Source organism: Canis lupus, chromosome 1 (assembly GCF_011100685.1).
Source record: "Canis lupus familiaris isolate Mischka breed German Shepherd chromosome 1, alternate assembly UU_Cfam_GSD_1.0, whole genome shotgun sequence".
Lineage (NCBI taxonomy): Eukaryota > Metazoa > Chordata > Mammalia > Carnivora > Canidae > Canis > Canis lupus.
Genome location: NC_049222.1, coordinates 97,773,649 through 97,798,814, shown reverse-complemented (window position 1 = coordinate 97,798,814; position 25,166 = coordinate 97,773,649). Strand labels below are relative to the sequence as shown.

At 47.4% G+C, this 25,166-nt stretch overlaps 1 protein-coding gene across 1 annotated transcript in view; it reads right to left on the bottom strand.

Moving 5' to 3' along the window:
- The window catches only part of SHC3 (SHC adaptor protein 3), a 108,734-nt gene that overhangs the window by 20,294 nt on the left and 63,274 nt on the right, over positions 1-25,166 (bottom strand). The window contains exons 6-11 of the mRNA XM_038527325.1: positions 22,895-22,946; positions 18,595-18,721; positions 10,249-10,399; positions 9,224-9,311; positions 5,399-5,554; positions 1,725-2,020 (exon numbers count right to left, since the gene is read on the bottom strand). Of these exons, the coding sequence (XP_038383253.1) occupies positions 1,725-2,020; positions 5,399-5,554; positions 9,224-9,311; positions 10,249-10,399; positions 18,595-18,721; positions 22,895-22,946 (870 nt within the window). The remainder of the gene's footprint in view (positions 1-1,724; positions 2,021-5,398; positions 5,555-9,223; positions 9,312-10,248; positions 10,400-18,594; positions 18,722-22,894; positions 22,947-25,166) is intronic.

The window sequence follows — 25,166 nt, the reverse complement described above, 5'->3', positions numbered from 1 at the left end:
CAAAATGTAAATGTGAAAAATAAAGCTCTCAAAGCCAAGCTGAGAAAATATAGAAATATAGAAGAGATCCTCTAAGAGATCCTCTAAGACTCAAGACCGTAAACTTTGCAAACGGTAAACTTGTGTTTGGTGGAGAACATCATGCACCAAACGACAAGCTACTTGAAAGTCACGGGCTACTGGAGAGTTCATATGGAAATTTTACAGCTGAGAAACTCAACACTCGAGCCCAGAGTGAGGATCAGCAGAGAAAAGTGGGGGAAAGGCAGGAATATAATGTTCACAGGAGGAACCCGTGGGTGCCGGGAAAGGATGGCACAGTGTGAGCCCCGAGACATGCTTTCTTTCTCACCTGCACCCTCCACCCAAGATTTGCCACGTTGGGAGGACGACAGTGAGGAGGAGGAGGAAGGAGCCCTGGCGCCCAGCTGCCTCGCCTCCAGTAGTCCAGCCATTCTGGAAGCAGATGCAAGCCCCTGGTGACACTAGATGTAGGCGTCTCCTGTGACCAAGAACCCCAGGCCTGGGATAAGCCCCAGAGATATCATCGTGGGGAAACATGCAGGAGGCTATGCCTTCACCTCTTCATCAGAGACTTCCATGGGGGTCATGTGGCCGCAGATGGGGGACATGCGGCAGCCCCCAACCCAAGTGATGCTTCTGGGTACAGAAGACACCACAGACAGATCTCAGAAATATGTGCAGAGGGAAAAATGAAAGAAATGAAATGGGATTTGAGGGGCAGTATCATGTTTGCAAATTTCTAAAAGTCACAAACACACAGTATGTATTTTCCCCCATGTACATATGTGGGAGTAATCCACATGACCGAAGAAGGTGGGTTAGAAGGATCTACATGACAGGAGTGTTGGTCCAGGTGGAGGGGAGAGGAGGCACAGAGCCCAGGTGCAGACACCTGAAACAATAAATCATGTCAGGTCCCCCCCTCGTCCCCCACTCCTGCCCCAACCACCAAGTCCAACCGAAGACGGAGGCTTCATCCCTACGCATCAATCAGGACAGGCAACACTCTTAGCTACTATTCAATAACTCTAACTGGGTCTTTGTTTTCACTGAATAAGGTTTTAAACAACAGTCTTGGAATTTATTTAACGGTTCGGTTAATATCATTATATTTATTGAGCTTAGCAATTCTTGGACAGTGCCAAGATCAAGCCGAATCTATTTATTGACTGGAAGGTGGGAAATCAGGCAAACCAACAGAGCTCTTCAGACCTGACCGCACTGCCAGAAAAAGCCAAACCCACTGTCACAAAGTGTGATTGTCCAGAGCCAGAAAGCAAGAGGCTAATTAACGGGGGCTTCATGTCCTGCTTCATCACAGCTTACACCCTAGGAGCATAAACTCCATGACTCAACTTTTAGAGATGCTTGAGGTACATACTGAAAGCCCAGGAGCCCTGCCCTTGTGTGTCCACTGTGAATCTATGGGCCCGGAAAACTTTCTCAGTGCTGGTATTTATTTATTGTAAAGGACATCGGCATCAAAGCTTTCACCCCAGGCCCCTTGTGATTTTGCAGCACGAGCCTGGTGCTGGCCTGATGGCACGGGCCCTCTGTGCCAGGGTTCCTGGGTCCCGGATGAGTGGCCACCAGGACCTCAGCAGGCACGTGTGAGTAGTGGAGGGAAAGCGTGGTCACCCAGCACACAGACCAGGGGGGACCATTCCGAGGAGGCGGGTCCCGTCCTGCCCCGTGCTCACCGTGCCTTCCGGGTCCACCAGCAGCAGGTGCTTGGCCTGGCCGTTGTGCATGCCCGTGAGGACGAAGGAGCCCGGGTTGGTGGCGCTCTTCCTGACCAGGAAGTCCCCATCGTTCTTCAGCAGCCCCTCGGCCTCCTTCCGGCTCATCTCCCCTTGGTACCAAGGCTCCCCTTCCAGCTCTTCCAGCATTTTGGCATCTGGAGCTCTGGGAGTGACGGGGCTGATGCACTCCACGGAGGCTGCTTTGCTCAGCACAGGCCCCAAGGACTGGTTCCTGAGAGCGTCTTCAAAAGGTTCTGTCAACAACAATCGCCAAAAACAAGTGAACCCCCAAGAAGAGCAAATGACAAAATGCACAATGGGATTGATGGAAATGCCAAGGCAACTTCCACCAGAGACAAACCTACAGAAAAACGACTGGCTGGTAATACTAACTGCAGCCCAAACCTTGGCATGACTTTCTGACGAGTCTGCTTTCCCAAGACAGCTGGGCGCTGTGCGTCGTGCCAAGGATTTGAGCACACCCTTTGTCTAGCCAGTTAGAATGACCTCACTTTGGCATGCTGTGCGAGGCCGGGCATATTACACACCATCTACTTTTTCTGGAACATCAACTAGCCTTTTAATAAATCTGTTTTCTTCTGAATGAAAATTTGCCAATGCCAACAGAAATACACAAAGAAAAAAGATAATCTACAAAGTTAGATTTAGTGCAAAACCTATACCCAACCCAGCAGATGTTTGTTTCAAAATTCTTGCATCAGGCAAATTTTTAAAGGAGAAGAAAACTGACATTTATGGGGTGCCCTATGTGTGACTTGCCCTGGATTAGGAGCACTACCTCCCCTTGCCTTCTCTTGTGTCTCTGTGGAAAAAGGCTCCCGTGTGACTCTCTGTGGTGGAGCATGACAGCACAGCCTTCAGGACACACTTCCCAGCGCGGGCGCAGCCCACAGCAAGTCTGCTGCTCTAACAGCAAAAGTCTGCAGCAGCACAGGAAGTCCCTGGGGACATCTGATTAAACCTCAGCTGTCCATTTTCAAATGAGGCAATATGTACAAAGGCACTCGAAAAGCACACGGTGCCACACAGCGTAAGGTGTGATGATGACTACATGGGACCCTGCTGCCAAAGCAGCACAATGCAAGCACCACGAGAACAGGAACAGTTCTCTCCTGGGCACAGCTATGTCCCCAGAGTCCAATACTGTTCCTGGGACATGTCCAGCCCTACAAATATTCAACAAATGCTATAGAATCAGACCAATTATTAGAGGATGGGCAGGAGTGAGGTGAAAAAATGAAACCCAAATCAGGGGATTTTGGTATTTGTTCAATTGTTCACAGATCTGGGAATAAAAGCAGGTTAAAATTATTGCCTAAAATGAGTTTTTTTTGTCCTATTTTTTCCTGATTACCTGGAGTAATTGAAAAGTTGTATACCATTTCTACACCATCACCAGCACCATCACTATCAAGACCATTACTACTGTCACCATCATCACCCTCATCGTCACCATCACGACCATCACGACCACCCTCACCATCACCTCTCTGCCATCATCAGCATCACCACCACCATTGCCACCATCATCACCATCACCACCATAATCATCATCACATCACCATCATCACCACCATCACCCTCATTATCACTATCATCACCACCACCACCATCGTCATCATGACCATCATGACCATCACCACCATAATCATCATCACCATCACCCTCATCATTATTATCATCACCCCCATCATCACTACCACCATTACCACCATCACCACCATCACCACCATCATCACTATCACCACCATCACATCACCATCACCATCACCATCATCCTCATCAACCCTATCATCACCCTCATCATCCCTACCACCATCACCACCATCATCACTCTCATGGTCCAAAATAAACAGCATAGAGTGCTGGCTTAATTTTTTTGCCAGACTTTTCAAAAGAAACTAGCCTCTCCAGGGCCCTCTCTTCCTCTTGTCTCCCCTTCTCTGGTTTGGGAGCAGGTATAGAACTTGATGGATGACAAAGAGTGGTTCTGGTTCTCATTTTCCCATCTGAAACCCTCATCTTACTTACCTTTCCTCAGGCTCTGGGGCCAGGAGCCACTGGTAAATTGACTAAATCAAACAGTGAAAACTGACCATAAATACAAGTACTAAGCTGCAGTTGGGAGCCACTACTCTGCTCTGAGTCTTGGGAAAGTTGCTTCATACTTCTGAGGCTGTTCCCACATTTTTTCAGAAACCAAATTTGATGAGATGACCGTTAAGGTGCCTCCAAGCCCTGAGAGTCCCCAGTTCTGATTTTTGCAAGTCCGAATGGAAGTCTACTGTCTGGGAAACCCAAGTGGCAGAGGAAGAAGGCTTTGGTAGTCAGAAGGCCACCCGATCAAAGCGGCACTCAAGTCCATCATTCACACACAACACCAGGGAGAGCGCATGTCATGCCAACAAAGCTGCCGTGACCAGGGCCAAAGTGATGCAGCATCTAGGACCTGCGTGTTCTCCTCTGTAACACCGTAACAATAATGGTAGCTACCTGCAAGACTGCTGCAAAAATTAAATGAAATAATGAATGCCTGGCACATGATAGAACCTTGTTAAATCTGGGGATCCCTGGGTGGCTCAGCAGTTTAACTCCTGCCTTCATTCAGCCCAGGGTGTGATCCTGGAGTCCCAGGATCAAGTCCCACATCAGGCTCCCTGCATGGAGCTGGCTTCTCCCTCTGTGTCTCTCTCTGCCTCTCTCTCTCTCTCTCTCTGTGTGTGTGTGTGTGTGTCTCTCTCATTAATAAATAAATAAAATCTTAAAAAAAAAAGAACCTTGTTAAATCCTAAGGAATTTCTTCAGCCTATAAAATGCTCGAGGAACTGATGTGAAATATGGGGATGTACAGCTCAGGAAGCACTTTCAATATCCCATAGCAACAATTCCCACTCTCATCAGCCAGTTCCTGGTTGGTTTACTTGTCCCAGCCTACACGACCCTCAGCGGGTGCATGGCACACCTCATGATGCTGCTGAGGGGCTTCCCAGCACACTTCTTACCCTGTTTGGTTTCTCGCCAGGGCACCTGTTGCCAACTGCTAACATACACTGGTTATTTGAGCTCCAGGAGACTATCTTGCTTTCCTGCAGACCCCAGTAAGCAGAATAGTATCTGACCCACACTAGGTGCTCCAGCGACAGGAATATGTGAGAGTGAGCACGTGTGTGCCCGCCAGAGGGTGTATCGCCCTTTCTTGCTCAGGTGTTGTCTTGCTCAACAGACTTGAGGGCTCTGTGAAGCATGCCTTTCACCGTGGCAGCCTTAGCAACTGATCCAGTATTGGGCACCTATCAGCCCACTAAGATTTAAGTGAATACACAAACCAGTGTTGTTTTGTGTGTATTATCATTTGTCCTGACACATGTGCAGATCTCCAGGAGGACAGTCATTCCAGAGAGAGGAGAAATGGCTCTGCTTCTAGACCTGAGAGGGGGTGCCATCCCAAAGCAGAGGGCAGCCAAGCTCAGAGCCTTGGAAAGCCCAATCACAACCCAGAAAAGTGCACAAAGGCATCCCTGTTCACCAAAACCCCGCTAGCAGAAAGCGTGCTAACTGCACAGATGTCAAGCCGAAAGCAGTGCAGAGAGCTCAGAGGAATGGCAACCCACTCATGTCGAAGAGGTCCTTCAGCGGGCTGCTCTCGGTGCTGCTGCCCGAGGCCGGCGTGGCTTGCACGGGGATGTGCTGGGCGTTCACGTAGGTGGGGGCTTCTCCGGGGGCCGCAGGCACTCTCGCTTCCGGCGTGCTGTAGATGTCCAAGGACCCTGCAACAAGAAGACGAACCCTCTTTCCTCTTACAATGGAAACTCTGGTCATTTGGGCACCATAGGTGAGCTGCCCCGCACCTCACAGAGACGTTCCTATGGGCCATCCATCAGGTAACGCCTCCCGCGGGTCCCCATCACCTACATGCTCCTCTTCGGACCCTGTCACCACTGCTCTGCGCTGTCCAGGACAGTCTCCCAGCCTTCATGCCCCCAGCTCTGTGCAGGAGGCCCAGGTGGGCGTGTGATCGAGGACCCCTACCCCCAGGCAGTGCCTCAAGGGGACCTCTCAGCTGGGCCAAGAGCAAGCCAAGGCCAGCCCAGGAGCGAGGGCCCTGCCATTGTCACCCGAGGGGTGAGGGTATTGGGTGATCACACCTGTTCAGGGCACAATGGGAGCCCTGTACCTGACACACAGATATACCCTTCTGCAGGGCCATCTCTGGAGAGAAGTGCCTTTCACACCCTATGGGCAGCCCAGTCCTGTGGGCAAGAGGGCTTTCTAGGCTCCCCAGAACCCATAGTGGGGCTTTTGGCAGCAAAACATGCATGAGAACGCAGGTGTCCCGGGAAAAGTCCTTAGTGGGGAGTGAGACCAGCAAAGTCAAGAACGGTCTCCACTCCTACTCCTGGACACCACTTCACGTGTCCTGAGTTACCTGTCCTGGCTCAGCCGTGGCCATTTGCAGCTCGTGTGTGTAGGTGCTGCAAACAAATCAGCCTGTAGGAAGGATTCTACAGACTAATTTTTTAAAAGGAGAAGATGAAAATCCCAGTGAACAGCTTTCCTGACGATGGCCCTTTCCCTCTCAGACCAGGGCAGGTGCGGAGCTAGGGCAGGGGACACACAGGCCATGAGGGTGCCGGGAGTTAGTTTTCAGTTAGGGATGATGGCTGCCAGCAAGTTAACAAAGGACATTCTTATTCAACAGAAGAAGATATTTATTGCTTTCAAATGAGAAGCAGAAGCTTGTTGAGGCATAGGAGCCCCAAGTTTCAGGCACGTGTCTGCCCTGGCGAGTCTTTATGTTGTCTGGTCTTGATCCGGCCAGGGTGGCTGGAACATACAACAAAAGACCTCATTTTTAAGTGAACCTGACATTTTTCCAAAAAAGTCAATATCTAATGTAAATAATGTGTCTGTTAGGCCTTCGCAGTATTATGTGGTTAGGTACACATCTGTTATATAAATACATTTTAAGTGTTTGTAGAACAAAGATGGAAACATAGGAAAAACGTGCCTCCAGCAAAGTGATGACTCAGGTTAGCTGAGTCTGTCCTATTTTAGATGGAGCCACGTGGTGGCCCTGGCCAGGCCCAACCCTGTGACAGCCCAGCACATCCAGGTCCCCCTGCAGCTGGGTAGGCAACACCTGAGACGGTCTCACCAGGGGGAAGTTCTAAAACTGTACTGTCAATAAATAAATAAATAAATACATACATACATACATAAATAAATAAATAAATAAAATAAAACCGTACTGTCATTTACTCCCCGGCACAAACAGCCGTCAGGAAGGGGAAAGTCTCAACATCAAACCAAGAGATGGTTATATGTATATACATGGACACGTACGTCGGACATTAGGTCTTAATTCACTTGTCGCTCCTTCTCCATCAGACGCTGTATAGTCACCAGGTCTCTGAGTTATTGAAAGAGCAAGAAGATGTTTGAGGGAGCAACACATTTAAAATTAGAAATGCAACTGATGGAGCACCTAGCTCAGGTCGTGATCCCGGGGTCCTGAGATGGAGTCCTGCATGGGGCTCCCCACAGGGAACCTGCTTCTCCCTCTGCCTGTGTCTCTGCTTCTGTGTGTGTGTGTGTGTGTGTGTGTGTGTGTTTGAGTAAATAAATAAAAATCTTTTTTTTTTCTAAAGAAAAGAAATGCAACTGACTTCTGTGCATTGATTTTTGTATCCTGCCACAAATTTGCTGTATGAGTTGCTGATTTGCCACGTGAGTTCTAGCAATCTTAGGGTGGAGTCTTTGGGTTTTTCCATATACCATATATCATGTCATCTGTGAAGAGGGAGAGTTTGACTTCTTTGCTAATTTGAATGCCTTTTATTTCTTTTAATTGTCTGATTGCTGAGGCTAGGACTTCTAGTACTATGTTGAATAGCAGTGGTGAGAGTGGACGTCCCTGTCGTGTTCCTGATCTTAGGGGAAAGGCTCTCAGTTTTTCCCCATTGAGAATGATATTTGCTGTGGGCTTTTTGTAGATGGCTTTTATGATGTCGAGGTATGTTCTCTCCATCCCTACACTTTGAAGAGTTTTGATCAGGAAAGGATGCTGTATTTTGTCAAGTGCTTTCTCTGCATCAATTGAGAGGATGATATGGTTCTTATCTTTTCTTTTATTAATGTGATCTATCACATTGATGCATTTGCAAACAGCCAAACTGTGGAAGGAGCCAAGATGTCCATTGACAGATGAATGGATAAAGCAGACGTGGTCTATATACACAATGGACTATCACTCAGTCATCAGAAAGGATGAATATGTACCATTTACATTGATGTGGATGGAACTGAAGGGTATTATGCTGAGAGTAGTAAGTCAATAGAAGAAGGACATTCATCATATGGTCTCACTTATATGGGGAATATAAGAAATACTGAAAAGGATTATAATGGAAAGGAGGGAAACTGAGTGGGGAAAAATTAGAGAGGGAGACAAACCATGAGAGACTTAACTCTACAGAACAAACTGAGGATTGCTGGAGGGAAGGTGCATGGTGGGATGGGTAACTGGGTGACGGGCACTATGGAGGGCACATAATGTCATGAGTACTGGCTGTTACATGTTGGCAAACTGAATTTTAAAATCAATCAATCAATCAATCAATCAATCAATAAGACATTTAAAAAGTGAATTAAAGTAAAAGAAACCTTTAGGAATTCCTAGGTGGCTCAGTGGTTGAGCATCTGCCTTTGGTGTGATCCCCAGGTCCTGGGATCAAGTCCCTCATTGGGCTCCCCACAGGAAGCCTGCTTCTCCCTCTGCCTGTGTCTCTGCCTCTCTCTGTGTGTCTCTCATGAATAAATAAATAAATAAATAAAATCTTTAAAAAATAAATAAAAAAAAATTTAAAAGAAACTTTTAAAGCACACACACCCCTGTGTGTATAGAAACAACTATCTGGGGAAGAAGACTTGGGTTAGCAGCTAGCTCCTAGCCCCGTGGGAACTGTTTCCAGGGTGGGCTGTGGGTCCGTGCTGGCCTCCCTGACAAGATGGACACGTGTCCTCTGAGAGCACCCAGGGCCCAGGGGGGTGGGTCCTCACAACCCCGGGGCCATCTCCAGAGCAGGTGGGCTCCATCCTTCCTGAGGGTGACCCTGGATGGGGGTGGGACCAGGAAGGGAAAGCTACTGCCTGTTAGGAGCCCCGGGGCTCAGCCCCATTGCAGAGGTAGGGACAATCAAAAACACACTTCAGGGGCCCCCAGCCAGCGCCTGTCTGAAGTAGGTGCAGTGCCTGTGGGGAGGTCAGCCCCTTGGCCCCCTGGCAGGCAGTCTCTCCTGCAGGAAGGATGTCCCCAGGGTGCATGCGAACAGGAAGTGCTGGGATCTAACACCTGCGTGTGGGTGAACTCCCCGCGGGGAGCACGCTGCTGCCGTGATTGGGTGATTGGTTGTCTCCCACCTCACCTCGACACTCACCTTGCCGGACAGGTGTCTGCTGCCAGTCCTCGCCAAACGGGTCTCCTAAGTGTCTCCCCTGGTAGTAAGTTTGCTCTTTTCCTGCAAACTGTGGACACAGGTAAATACACAAAGAGAAGAAGCATCATCCTCCCTTTCCCCATCTCTAAAAGCCACGATGCAAGAGAAGGAACCCCTGTGGACTGCCGGTTCCTTTCCCAGTTACACCCATTTTTCCTTCATGCCTCACAGCTGGCATTAGGATTTGGGAAATAGGTTTGCATAGGTGCAAGGAATAAGATGCATCTCATCAAAACTATACATGCCCACTTTGTTTTCATTTTCTGCCACCAACCCTCCCTAAATTTGGCCGAAATTGGAGCTCTCTTAATGCAGCCTCATCACTTGCAAAGGAAATTTCAGCTGGGGTGGTTCTCTGGGTCAGAACATACCTCCCACAACCATTCACACCTGGGCAAGTCCACCCCGTCCATCTCCGTGTCAGAGCTACTGACACTTGATTTCATTATTATTTTGCCACTTTTATTAATATCACTGTCAGGCACATAAAGTAGGTCACCTCAAAAAACTCTATAACGAAATCCAGATACTGTAACTCTAAAAAGAAGCTGCCATACTGGCATGTTGAGTTGAAGGAAAAATCAGAAAAATGAGTAAAAAAGAAGGCTCATAAATTTCTCATCATTTTAAAGGCCCACATCCACTCTCTTTTCAGGGAATGCAAAGAGCCCCAGGCCTTTCAAAAATCTTGAACTGGTTCTTCTCCTCATTAGGAGAAATTTAAATAGGATTTGTCCCAGGATGGAGAGGAGACCCCAGGACTCATACCTCAGGAATCATAATATAGTTCCAAGACATTTGGTTAACACCTTCTGATGTTAAAACGAAAGCCTCCCGTACTTGTCTGCTTTGTATCATCCAAGGGGAGAAAACAGGTGAGTTATTCTGTCAAAGGACTAGACACCAGCCTGCAAATGAAGTGGAAGAAAGTGGAAGGAATTAAAGCTCAGGTGACCACGACTTACCTGGGCTGTGTCAGGGGCGTGGGGTCTGGCGTGCAGCCGCACATCCACGAAGCCCCCTGGAGGAGGTGTCTTGCTTGGGATGCTGTTATAGTATGGGTGATCTGATCCGTCCCCCTCCTCTTCTGTCCAAGGCTCATCCAGACTCTGCATCCTGTTAGAAGAGGATTTTTCCAGAGCTTAAGCCAATAGTTGAGCTCATCGTCAAAACCAACAAATCTGACGCTAGGACCTGCTACCCCAGAAAAGAGAGTCAGTCACTATCTCCTCACTATCTAGAGCACAACACTGAAAAGTAGATGAATGGTTTGGCCAGATATTTCTACTTTATTTGCAGTTTCACCTTCTGGAAAATGTCCGTTAGATCTGAAACAGAGAACAATCCCTTTTACAAAAGTACATTTAATTAAGAAAGAAAGGATTTATATCCAAAGATAATGCACGTTCATTTTAATATGTCAAGACATTACCAACTAAAAAGCAGAGATTTTAATGACATTGAAGAAAATGACAGAGTAAAAACCTCTGTAAATTCTCTCTTCCATAGCACAAACAAGAAAACTGGCAAAAAAATTTTTTTTCAGAATCAACTTTTTCAAAACCCTGGAAATTAAGCAGAAGCTTGCAGAAAGTAGTATTTGTGTGTATCTCTGTGTATGTTTTTTAAAGCAAACAGTTATAAGAACAGTGGCTTGTGGCATTTTAGCTTGCCCTATTCCTGTCTCCATGGTAGCCTTGAAATCCAACAGCCCACAATCACAGCGTAAACCAGCAGCCTGACAGCCATAGGAAGGGACAAAACAGCACTGAGGCTCTTTCAAAGCCCCATTCCAGAGAACGATCATAATCTTTTTTTTAAGATTCTTATTTATTTATTCATGAGAAACAGAGAGAGAGAGGCAGAAACAGGCAGAGGGAGAAGCAGGCTCCCTGCAGGGAACCTGATGTGGACTCCATCCCAGGACTCCACGATCATGACCTGAGCCAAAGGCAGACGCTCAACCACTGAGCTACCTGGGTGCCCAAGATCGATCATAATGTGATCTGTCTGGTCATTCCCTAAAAGACGTCATTTCAAGGCTGTCTTTATTTAACCTGATTCAGAGCTTGCTCAGGGGAAAAAGTTCCTCCCCAGTGGCATTTGTCAAAAACAACTGGAGGCTATTGTTCAACATCATGGCTCCTTGAAGCGGTAGATAGCATTTGGTGTTCTAACAAACCAGTAGGTAACAAAGAGGAGGCTATCAAAAAGCCTAAAAGGAAAATCTGGGCAATGGGATGTCCATAGGGACCTTGATCAGCTTCAATACATTTCTGGAAGTCTAGAAGGCCACATGTTTGTGTAGCACTGTGTTCATACTCTGGATTGTGTGCCTGCTTAGGAAAAATGTGAAAAGGTTTTAGTTCTCACCTCTGGTTGACTTTGAAACCTACATAAGCAGGAAGTAAAGGGTAAAGCAGAGTTGTCAACACCTTGGCTGAGTGTTGAAGTGCCCTAATACTACAAACAGCTCCTCAACAAACAGGAGGAGATTTAATGGCACCAAGCATTGAAGGAAATCTCTCTCTAATCATTAGCTGACTAATATGGGAACCAAGCAGAGTTATCAGTGTCATATATGCCAAAGAATACAGATTTTTACACCATTAGTTTAGAAAATCATTAGAACAAACAACCACAACAAACAGTAGCAACAACAAACCCTGAGGAGGGGAGCTTCTCAAGATTTGCCACTATAGTAGTTAAAATTTCCAGTTTCAATGAAAAACTATGAAATATGCAAAGAAATAAAGCACGGCTCATGAGCAAGAAAAAAGGCAATCAACAGAAACTTTTTCTAAGGAAACTCAGATTCGGGACTGATGAAACATTTTAAATTAGCTACTTTAGACATGAGAATATAGGAAATCATCAACAAAAAATAAACATGAGACTGTGGTCTCACCAAATAGGGAATATCAAAATAGAGGTAGAAGTAATTTTTGATATAACCAAATAGAGGGATGCCTGGGTGGCTCAGTAGTTGAGCATTTGCCTTCAGCTCAGGGTGTGATCCCACAGTCCCGGGATCAAGTCCCACATCAGGCTCCCTGCATGGAGTCTGCTACTCCTCCCTCTTCCTATGTCTCTGTCTCTGTCTCTCTCTCTCTCTCTCTGTCTCTCATGAACAAATAAATAAAATCTTTTTAAAAAATAAAATAAAATAACCAAATGGAAAAGGCTAGAGTTTAAAATGTTAATAACTAGAATAAAAAATTCATGGAGAAGCTCAAAACAGGTGTAAATGACAGAAAAAAAAGAATGGCAGAATTTAAAGATAGCTCACTTAGGACTCTCAAATCAGTGAAATAGAAAGAATGAAGAACTAAGGAAAATGAACAGAGCCTCAGAGACTTATGGGACCCCATTAAGCAAACCAACATATACATGAGGGAGTCCCAGAGGAAGAAAGGGAAGGAAAGGGGCAGAAAGAACACAAGAAGACATCATGGCCAGAAACTTGTCAAATTTGATGAAGATCATTGATTTACACATCCAAGAAGCTAAAAAAAGAAAAACCACTCCAAATAGGGTAAATGAAAAAAGCTTCAGACCCCAAATGTCATAATCAGACTGTTTAAACCCAAAAAGAAAGACGGACTCTTGAAGGCAGCAAGAGAGAAGCCACTCATCATGTGCAAGGGATCTTCACTAGTATTTAAAGCTAATTTCTCATCAGAAATAACAGGCCAGAAGACCATGGGATGGCATAGTCCATGTACAGAAAGAAGTACTGTGTACCAAGAACTCTATATCCAGTAAAACTACCTTTCCAAAATGAAGCAAAAATTAAGACATTACCAGATGAACAAAGAAAATTCATCGTAGCAGATCTTCACTATAAGAGATACTAAAGGGGGTACTTCAGGCTGAAATCAAGCACTAAAGAGAAACACATATCTACACAAAGAAATGGAGGATTCTGGCAAAGTTAGCTACACAGGTAAGCATAAAAGACAAGATGCAAGAAAATACAAGTAACTGTACACCAGCTAGGCAATCTAGATGAAATGAAAAAATCCCTACCAAGACTCAGACTACCAAAACTTACTCAAGAAGAAATAGAAAATCTTAATAGACCTGGAAAGAAACTGAATTAGTAACAATTAAAACAACCTACACTGCAAGAAAAGCTCAGAATCATGGCTTCCTGGTAAATTCTATCAAACATCTAAAGGAGAATTAATAGCAATTCTTTACAACTCTTCTGAAAAATACAAAAGGGAGGAATATTTCCAAACTCAACCTATGAGGCCAGTATTATCCTGATACCAAAACCAAACAAACATATTACAAGAAAAGAAAGCTGCAGACCAATAACTCTGATGAAAATGAATGAAAAAAAAATCCTCAACAAAATACTCACAAACCAAATCCAGTGACATATAAAACGAACTATACACCGTGACTAAGTGGGATTTATCTCAGCGATGCAAGGTTGGTTCAACATTTAAAGTCAATTGAAATGTATCATATCAACAGAGTAAAAACAAACACCAAATACCTCAATAGACACAGAAAAAATATTTGACAAAATCCAACATCTTTGCTTGACAAAGACACTCAACAAACCTTGAATAGAAGGACATTTTCACAATCTGTGAAAAGTCCACAGCTAACCACAAGGTTAAGGTGACAAACTGGGTGTGGTACTTTCTCCCTAAGGTCACAAACATAAGAATGTCTCCTCTTTCTATTTCTAGTCAGCCTGGTACTGGATCGAGATTCTAGCCAGGGATATTATAGAATAAGAAGAAATAAAAAGCACTGAGGTAAAACTTAGAAGAAAACATAGGGGGCAGCCCAGGTGGCTCAGCGGTTTAGCGCCGCCTTCTGCCCAGATCTGGGCATCGAGTCCCACGTTAGGCTCCCTGCATGGAGTCTGCTTCCCCCTCTGCTTCTGTCTCTGCCTCTCTCTCTCTTTCTCTCTCTCTCTGTCTCTCATGAATAAATAAATAAAATCTTAAAAAAAAAAAAAGAAAACATAGGTATAAATCTTTGTGACCTGGCATGAGGCAATGGTTTCTCATTTTTTTTCCCAATTACCTCCATTTTTTAAATTTAAATTTCTTTTTTTTTAAGAGTTTATTTATTCATGAGAGAGAGGCAGAGACACAGGCAGAGGAAGAAGCAGACTCTCTGCAGGAAGCCCGATGCGGGACTCGATCCAAGGACCCCAGGATCACCCTGAGTAAAAGGCAGATGCTCAACCACTGAGCCACCCAGGAGCCCCTAAATTTAAACTTCTTATTTAAATGCAATTAATTAACATATAGTGTATTATTAGTTTCAGGGGTAGAATTTAGTGATTCATCAGTTGCATATAATGCCCAGTGCTCATCACACCACATGCCCTCCGTCATGCCCATCACCCAGTTACCCCATTTCCCCAACTATCCCCCTCAGCGACCCTCAGTTTGTTTCCTATGATGAAAGTCTCTTATGGTTTGTCTCCCTCTCTGGTTTTATCTTATTTTATTTTTCCCTCCCTTCCCCATGTTCCTCTGTTTTATTTCTTAAATTCTCCATATGAGTGAGATCATATGATATTTGTCTTTTCTCTATTTCGCTTAACATTGATGGAATAATAAGTTCCATCCATGTCATTGCAAATGTCAAGATTTCATTCTTTTTTTTAAGATTTCATTCTTTTGATGGCTGAGTAATATTCCAGTGTGTGTGTATCTTCTTTATCTGTCATCTGTCAATGTATATCTAGGTTCTTTTCATATTTTGGCTATTGTGGACTATGCAATGGTTTCTTACCCATGACACCAAAAGCAAAAGTAACCAAAAAAAATAATAAGCAAACTGGACTTCATAAAAATTAAAAACCATTGTACTTTAAAGGACACTATCAAGAAGGCAAAAGACAACACACGTAACGGGAGAAAATATTTGTTAATCATGTATCTGGAAAGAGACTAGTATCCAGAATTTAAGAAGAACTCCTACATCAATAAATGGGCTAAAAATTTGGGCAGGCATTTCTCCAAAGAAGATATAGAAATAGACAATAAGCACATGAAAATATGCTTAATCATTAGTCATTGGGGGAATGCTAGTGAAAATCACACTCAGTGTGGGGTAGGGTAGCTGTAATCAAAATGATGGGCAATAATACACGTCGGCGAGGATGCAGAGAAATTGGAACCCTCACACATCACTGGTAGAAATATAAAATGCTACAACCACTTTGGCAGTTTCTCAAAAAGGTTAGCATAAAGTTACCACATGGTCCAGCAAGTGCACACCCGAGTATTTACCCAAGAGTGCTGAAGCCTGTGTCCACACAAGGACTGTACACATCTTCACAGCAGCATTATGCACCCGAGCTAAAGGGTGGGAACACCACAATGTTAATAAAAGGATGAATGGATATACAAAAGGTGGTATAGCTGTACGACGGAATGTTAGTGAGCCCTAAAAAGGATGCTGCACTAGTATATGTGACCACCTGGATAAATCTGGAAAACATTCTCCTTAGTGAAAGAAACCACTCACAGACTAGGATTCCATTTATACGAAATGCCCCAAACTGGCAAATCCATGAAGACATAAAGTAGATGAATGGTTGCCTGGGGAGAAGGGGGAGAAAATGAGTGGTAACTAGTGATGGGAATGAAGTGATGAACATGTGCTGGACCGAGGCAGTGGCGATCCTTGTATAATTTCTGAACATACTAAGTATCACTGAATTATATGCTTTATAAGAATAAATTTGATCTTAAATGAATTACATATTAATTTTAAAAAATAGAATATTGAGCATTACCTACTTTTGAATTGTCATTGTCTTCCCTGGTTTTGCATTGAAAATGACCTTAAATTTCCATAAGAAAAATTCACAGAAAAAAAATCTTCCAAGGAAAAGCAGACCACACCAAAAAAGAATCCCCATTCATCCAAGAGTACTATTTTTTATTTCCAGTTGGAAATGGGTGATGAATCCAAATCAGAGTCTCTCTCCCAACAATGAATACAATGAACAAGAAATAATTCACAAGAAAAGCTGCCCCCTCACCAGGGACAAGGGAAGGAAAGAGGAATCGTGGGCTGCAGACACGGCACTGCCGTCTGCGGGGTCCTAACACCTCCACACTCCCTCCACGCCCAGCTGTCCACATCTCCACTCCAAGCCATGGGGACCAAGGAGCTGGATGCACCAAATTCTCATACCTCTGGCTATTAGTTACCAAGGTGGAGAGACATGGCCTGAGGGAGTGTGTAGAAGACCCAAGGGGAACTCCCCACAAATAGAAGCTCCTGTGTTGCTGGTGTCTGGATCTCGGCATTTCAGGAGGAAAACCAGCCAGCATCCCCCAGAGTCAGGGTCCTGGAACAGGGCAGGGAGGCATGGAGGGTCCTTTCATGGGCCTGGCTGTCCCCAGCTAGAACATAGTGTCCCCACCTGCTCCCATGCTCTCAGACCTGCTCAGTGAACGTGACAAGTAGCTTCTCACACAAGACGACAGGGACATCAGGCGAGTCCCCTCATTCCTGCTCTGCTTTAGAAATGTTATCCATTGGGCACCTGGGGGGCTCAGTCGGTGAAGCACCCGCCTTCATCTCAGGTCATGATCTCAGGGTCTTGGGATAGAGTCCTGCATAGGGCTCCCTGCTCAGCGGGGAGTCTGCTTCTCCCTCTGCCCCTCTCTCTGCTCGTGCTCTCTCTCTTTCTGGTCTCAAATAAAGAAAATATTTTTTTAAAAATAGAAATTTTATGCCCATACTTGCATTTGGAGTTGAAGTCTTTCTTGACAGATAAGATCCTGTCTACTTCATTTTCTTTCCCTAAACTTTTTCTTTCTTTTCTTTCTTTCAAACTTAATGATAGAAAAAATTATATAGAAAATTCCTACCTTAAGTACATTCCCAGGAAAGTATGGCAGTTTGCATAACTCCCCCACTCATTTTTGTACATATTTTTAAATATATTTATTTGACTATTATGTAACATTTCAAAAGTACAGAAAAGTATAGTAATTAATATAAAAGATATGCCTCCACCACGGAGATTAAACAAGTGTGAACATTTTCCTCTGCTTGTGTCTTTTTTTTTTTTAAGAAACAAAATTTGTCAGACTTACATTGGATGGATAGATATGTCAAGTTAACAGTAAAATGTGAATGGTGGAATCTAGAAGGTGTATATACAGGTGTTCACTGGAAAATTCTTTCTGTACATTGGAATATTTTCTTTCTCTTTTTTTTAAGATTTTATTTATTCATGAGAGACACACACACACAGAGGCAGAGACACAGGCAAAGGGAGAAGCAGGCGTCCTGCGGGGAGCCCAATGTGGGACTCGATCCCAGGACCCAGAATCACGCCCTGAGCCAGAGGCTGATGCTCAACTGCTGAGCCACCGAGGTGCTCTATTGGAATATTTTCATTATGAAATGTCAGGGAGGAGACACACCTGACAAATACAGTTAAATCTCATCCATCACCACCCGGTCCTCAGGTCCTGTACAGTAGGGATGCAATATTCTTACATTTTTATAGTCTTCATATACACACACATTTATCCATAAACACAACGTTTATTTGGTTTTAAAACTTCCATAAATGTTTCCTATCCTGCTTCACTCCAATTAAGATTTTTGAGAATTATTTTGGTAATACACCTATACCAACTACTCTTTTTAATGACTATGTCCCATTCTATATAAAACTTAAAAGTGGCAGGAGAATAAGTGAACAAACTTTAGAACTTATGATTACAGTGTATACAATGTTACATACGATTCATAGAGTTATATACAGTATATGCAGTTTACGGATAAATGGGTGTGTATAAAGAGTATAAAAACACGTCTTGTGGGGCATGCGTACCCAGGCCACAGGAGGCCCTGAGTCCCTAGGCCACGCACCTCAGGATATCATGGAGAGGCCCCAAGTCATGACTGTGCTACCCATGATGGCAAAGACAAGGGACATGCCGCACCTGCCCCATGCAGACCCAAGGAGGAGACACATGGGAGCTTCACCTGGTTGCAGAGAAACAGCACCAAACATTTTACAACACATTTGTGTAACCTTGGCTACCGTCCCTATAGTTTCTGGAAAATGTTTTCCTAAACATTCAGAGCATCGCCCATATGTTGGCCTCCATCTGTGGGTCTCTTGGGCCTCAGCCCGGCCTCACCAGGTGCCTCCAAGCTGGGAGCCCTGTAATGACCATGTCTGTCCAGACCCACACCCCATGGAGGCCATGTCGTGGTTTTCTCCTCTCGAGCGATTTTGAGAGGAAAGGCTGTAAAACACAGAAAGGCCATGCAAATGGTGTCACAGTGCAACTCACCGGTCGTGGAATGCGGGGACCTTGGAAGGACACTGCAAATACTGCTTAAACCGGAGTTCGAAGGCCTGTCCGATGGAGCCGATGACGTCCTGAGCCAGCCCGTCGCAGCACTCCAGAATGTGGCAAGCTGTGAGCACAAGCAGCACAGGCCCCATTAGAGACCGGGGGGCCAGCAGGCTCCTCCGTGGGAGCCCTTCCCCACGGTGAGGTCACAGTGGGGAGGGGCAGGGAGCAGGGGGTGGTGGGGTGCGTGTCCCTCACCGGCTGTCCCAGCAGTGCCACAGATGCAAACTGTTGCCATGGGGATGCACCTCTCAACGGCTGTCTAAAACTAATGGTTGTATTTGTAAATGCATTTTAACATTTTTAATTTCAAATTGATTGCTCTTAACAATTTCTTAACAGTCTATAAAATACCAGCTCAGAGCCCAGCAGAGAGAAGCAGGGTTTGGAAGGAAACACCCATTTATCCGTAAACTGTTTGATGGGAACATCGGCGACATCTGAACTGGATCATAGCAAGAAATGAGCCCCCCCAAGGCCCCGGGGGCCTAGAGAACCCACCTAACCCAGCTCTTGTGGAGTGAGGCCTAAGCTACCCCGTGGATGCAGAGGAGGTTGTTTGCTTACTTCCCAGTGGGAGTCAAGTGTCCTCACTGAGTGTCGCAACTCAAAGACACCAAAGATGAATTTAAAGGGGTTATTAATTCACCGGGGGCTCCCACCACATGCCACCTGCACCTGCTCCCATGTGACATAGGCTACTCGTGCAGGTTCTCAGAAAAGCAGCCTGTGTTAAAGAGCAGATCAAAGCTGGGGGGCGGGGGGTCAGTGGCCCGATGAGGGCCCCTCGGGGGCCTGGAGCAACTCTTAGCCACTCTGTGACAGGCCCCCGCCAGCCCTGGAGGGCACCCTGGCCGGCAGCATGGCTGAGGCAGAATTGGTATGAACCGCCAGAAAAAAGAAGGATCAGAGGCAGAGGGCGGGTCCCCACTCCACGAGAGAGTAGGATGTCTCCTCCCAGACACTCGTCCTGGTTGGGGGGGGAGGGCCGCCAGAGTCCCAGCCCACCCTGTGTGACCTGCATAGCATGGTCTTGTCGTAACGGGGTAAAGGTATTGTCCGCCGAGAGAGGTGCCAGTGCCAGTGTCACCCTCCATGTGGCTCCCAACAATGGCTAGGACGTCACTGTATTTCAGGGGGGCCCCCTAGAGGTGTGGCGGGAGTGGGCAGGCGGCGGGAGGAGGCACTTCCACAAGGGGAGCTGTCCCCACACCCGTGACACCACCAAACCGTCCTCTGGCTGCACAAAGCCAGCCGGGCCATGCAGCTCACTGGGATGGCTGCTGCCAGGCCCGGGGGTCCTCAGCTTCCTGTCCCCCCCAGGCTGGAGGAGAGCCCACGGAGGACATGGGGAAAAGCATGTCCTGGGAAAAGCCACGTGGCTGTATTTCAGCTCCCGATCACAGTGCACGCCCTTGGGAACACTAAGGATGGCCGAGAGGTGTGTCCCAAGAAGACCGATGCCCAGCTGCATTTTTATTATTGATTATTTCTATAATTTTATTGTTGGGATTGGTTTTTATTTTATTTTTTTAAAGATTTTTTATTTATTTATTCATGAGACAGAGAGAGAGGCAGAGATACAGGCAGAGAGAGAAGCAGGCTCCATGGAGGGAGCCCGATGTGGGACTCGATCCCGGGATTCCAGGATCACGCCCTGGGCCGAAGGCAGGCGCTTAACCGCTGAGCCACCCAGGCATCCCGGGATTGGTTTTTATTAAACATCAACCCTGGAGGCACAGAGCAAGCCCATATTACACAGCTGCTGGAGGTGTGGGGCTGCGCAGGGAGCGGTAGGAGGGGACGTGTCTCTCCAGCTGGTAAGGAGGCAGGAGTCTAAGCAGGAGGGAGGCAGACACGGTGGTTCCCACCTGACCGCTTCCAGTCACACATGCCCCCTGCACCCCCTGGTTGGCCCCAGCCAAGGATGCTGCCCGGTGGCATTTTGGAGAAGAGTAGAGTGGGGAAGGAGCTTCCCTTCGTTCTGAAAAGCAGCCATGGTGAGGGAAGGACAGAGGGTGCCTCCCGACCCATCTGTGGGGCCCTGCTAGTCCAAACAGCAGGGACCCAGACACCTGGAACCGGCCCTCTAAGGCAGTTCCTGGCACACCTGGAAGGGGCAGGGCTGCGGGTGCATGCTGCCTAATGGGCTGATGGGCAGATAGGGGAGGGCAGCAGAGCCTGCAGATGCCACAGCCACATCCCCACGCTCCGGCACCTCGTGGGCTCCTTGGAAGGAGCAGCGACACTGGTGAACTCTCACCAGAGAGGCGCAGGCCCCCAACCTCAACACAGTTTCCAGCCAATGGCAGCCTGTCCTCTGGGGCGTCTGCAGGCCCCGCATTGCTGGGACTTTTACATCAGAGACTGGCAAGAGCTCCGGGCTCCAGCTCCCCTGTACAGACCAGGCGGGTGCCGCTTCCCAGCCCCAGAGGCAGACTGGCTAAACGCTTAGAAAGTAACTTCACACCCGTCAGATTGGCAGGGACTTAACCACCAGGGAGATGAGGTCAGGCTGGGAGGTGGGGGGCCCTAACCCAGTATCACAGGTGCCCCAGTGCAGACAGGCACCCGCTCGAGGCAGAAGGCCCTGTGAAGAAAGACCCTGGAGCCAAGTGGCCACAAGCCGGGATACCAGGAGCTGGAGAGGCAGGAAGGGTGCCCTCTACAGGAGGGGCTCACAGCCTGTGGCCTTGTACGCAGGAGCCCTAGCAAACCTGAGGCAGCCTCCCACGGGGAGAACAGGCTAGTGGGGAGCCTCTCATCTGCCGCTCTCACCCAGGCCAAGCCCTGCTTCTCTGCAGCTTCTACAGGAAAGTTGCTGCAAGGTGGGGAGTTGCTGGGCTCCGGATGTCAGCAAGGGCTGTTGCGGATGGTCCTTGGCTCATCAGGACCGTCCGTGCCCCCCTCCTGTCTAGGCTCAAAGCTTCCCAATCGCCCCACCTCTGGTTCAGGAGTAAGGATGTGGCCAGGATAATCCAGGACATTCACCTCACCTCGCCCCCCAGACACCCGTGCACCTGGGGGCAAATAAGGCTGACACAGAAAGCTCTTGTCTTCTCTGATGGCGTGGAAGGCAGGCAGCCCCGCCACAGCCCCGAGTACCAACCCGGGGCAGGAGGATGCTGGGTGGAAAATCATCCTCACGCACTAACACGGGAATGCAAATTTTTATAGCCAGACTGGGTGGTGATCTGCAAGGTTCACTGACCTCTGAACCATCTAACCTCTCTGCAAATGCCCCCCGAGAGGGGCCGCACAGCAAGGCAGGGACATCTGTGCACAGACTGACCCCTGGGACTCAGTTCACCTGGCGGATGAAGCTCACCTCACCACATCACCGACAGTTACCTGTTCCCTGCTGCCTGCCTGCCTTGGAAACGCATCCAAGAGATGGTAAGGGGGAGGGGGCCAAAACATAATGCTAAGATCTCATTTGCATTGGAATTTTAACAGAAGAGAACATATGTATATGTATGTAGATAAAAAGTTCTGTAAAGCAAACTAGAAGATGTTAACAGTTGGTACCTGGGATGGAGGGTGGGAGGAGGCATAAGTGCGGCTCTAGATTGCTATACACCCCCCCCAAGGCGATGGCAACTCCATCCACGAGTTCTAAGTTGGGACTGTGGGAAGCGCCCATATTCAAGGGTATTCAAGGGTCGCGCACCTGTGGTCAGTGTGCCCACCCAGGCCATTGGCACTTACAGAATGGGGTGGGGGGGCATGGAGGTAGGATCGAGTAGGAAAGGATCCACGGGGATGGAAAGTCCTTGAAGGCCTCAGAGGCCCCATCCAGCCTACGTCTGAGGCCCTGGCAGCATTGTAGGGCATGAGGGGGTTGGCAGGTGAGCTGAGCTGCAAGGCTGTGCCAGGCAGTGGAGTTGGCAGTGAAGCTGGAGCTGGACAGCGGGACAGGTGCGCTATGTGCAGGGTTCCAGGTGGGACCCAGGCCACCCTCAGGACCCGAGTGGGTGCTGTGACTGTGGACCAGGTGTGCCAAGCTACGGCCAGGTGCGCACAGGTGTGTGTTTGAAGCTCACAGTCGTCCAGCGTCTCCTAACCCGGCGGAGTCTGCTGCCACACTTGACTGCCTGCAAACCTCAATTACCATTAACAACACGACAGGACACGTGCTCCGGTCAGCGAAGGGAGCCGAGATGATGAGCAACATCTGGTGTCCAGCATTAAGCCTGTCTGCCTGCGAGCAAGAGAGTGTAAGTCAAGCATTGCTTACCTCTGCGATTAACAGGGTCCTTCGCTACGTATGCCACATAGTCTGTTGTGTCCTGTCAAAGAGAAATGAGACATCCACATCACTAATGACAGGTGAGTCGGCACAGCCAGACGCACAGCACACACACCAGCTCAGGAGTCAAACGCTCCCAGAGAGGTGGCCTTCCTCCAACCACCATGGGCAGTAGTCACCCAAATGGAAGATTCAGACTCAGCAGGTCACCGGCCAGGCCTGGGGTTCTGCATCCACAGCCAGCTCGCACTGGCGCTGACACTGCTGTCTGTGCCTGAACCCCGGGCAGCAGGGATGTGAGGTGCACCCCGTTCTCTGCATGTTGGACCCCCCTGAGGGGCGCTAACAACACGGAGGTCGGAAGCCCAACTCCCAGACAATCTGACCTAAGTAGACTGCATATGAGGAAGATGGTCCTGAGAGTGGAGGCTGCAGCCACTGCCCTCCACTCTGCCTAACAGCGGCCCTCCACCTGAGCTGGTGCCGGCATCCCTCGCGGGGCTTGTGGAAGCAGATGGCAGGGCCCCACCTCCGGGCTTCTGATTCTGTGGGTCCGATGTGAGGCCCCCAAATGAGCATTTCTGACAAGCTTCCCAGTGATGCAGTGCTGCTGGTGCAGAGGCCATGAGGAAACCAGAAGTGAATGTTCAAAGGTTGGTTGCAAAGATGGATGAGACATCACAGTTCTTTTCTTCTCAGACGTAAGCAGTCATTTTAATCCTTTTAAGACGTTTTAAACATGTGGGCTCCATGTAGTAATCTGGCAGTTACAGGTGACACACTAGTCCACTTGGCTGCCTCCTCATCTAATCAGTGCATGGAGGAAACTCTGCCCTCAGAAGTGGGTGGGGCCGCCACGTGGATTTTAGTTTCTAAACCAGCAGAGGAATCAATAATTATCTTCATTCTTGAAAGCAGGGAAGACCTCCCCGTAAAGTTGACATTTTCAATATTCAAAGAAATCTCAGGGAGGCAACTGGTGAAGGCTCACCCCATTCTTGCAGCTACTTCCCAAATGTCACTGCTTGGAAGGCTCCAGGGTTATTGACGAGCTCCTGGTGTGTTCAGCATCTGAAAGATGCTGTGTCATGTGTTCCTCTACTTCTCTCCATGCCCAAGACACCTCCCCCCTCTTCTCTCTCTCTCTCTCTCTCTCTCTCTCTTTCTCTCTCTGCAGTGCTCCAGGAAAACCCCCCAACAGGAGTGGGGAGGACAACGAGCGTGGGGGTGTGCACTGGTTATGAGCACCTATGGCTAGTGGTGCCAGTTGCAGGGTACTTGTCCATATGCCGATTCCCAGAGCCCACAGCCAGGGCTCTCCAGAGGCTTCTGACATGATGGGCTGCTACCCGGGGCCCCTCCTGCATGTACCCACCTATGCTGTTCCATCCTCCTATTCAGGCCACTATCCACTAGTCTTTTCAGACTGAGCTGGGAAGGGTGTAGAGCACAGACCATCAACCCAGCCACCGGTCATTTCCATCAAGGAAGATCTGGTCAGGATCTGAAGCCAACTGCCGCTTGTGGTCACAAATGCTCTCCATGGATTCAGGAGATGACAGCGTTGGAAGTGTCCTATGATAGCACTCATGTCTCTCAGTTTGTGATCCACAAACCCTGGGGCCGGGCAGATATGTTTGAGATGTCACCAGAATTTTTTTTAAATCTGTTTTCTTTGCCATGATAATCTTAAAAATTAATGCAAGAATATCCAGAACCATCTGAACAACCACTGTGGTGTCAGTTCTGCATGTGATGTCAGCGTCAAGGTTGTCTATTGGGTCTCCAATTTTAAGGGTGCCAGGTTTTTAAAGAATTAGAGAAAAAAAGAACACTCAGACTAGATGCTTTTGCCCCAACTCAAGCAATTAATGTCACATTTGTACATAATGATGTATCACTGAAGTGCTGGCTTGAATAGAATAAATTAGTGGAAGTACTGAGTCATCCAGGCACCCGGGGTAGTGGAGAGATGCTGACCTTGAAGGATCCTGTACTGTGGTGGCTGCTTCTAGAGTCATGCCGAGAGTGGAAATCCAGCATCGGCAAAACCATCCATCACAGGAAATTAACGTTACTTTGAATGTTACTGGCTTTACTGTGTTTATCAGTAGTAAATGTTTGAATTTGACTGGGGTTTAGTGTTCAACAAGAAGCATAAACCTAAGGAGTCTATACTTGACTGATTTTTGTGCCTATTTGGGTAACAAAATCATTATGCATCAGCTCATAGGCAAGGCAGTTCTTCTTTTTACTTTCT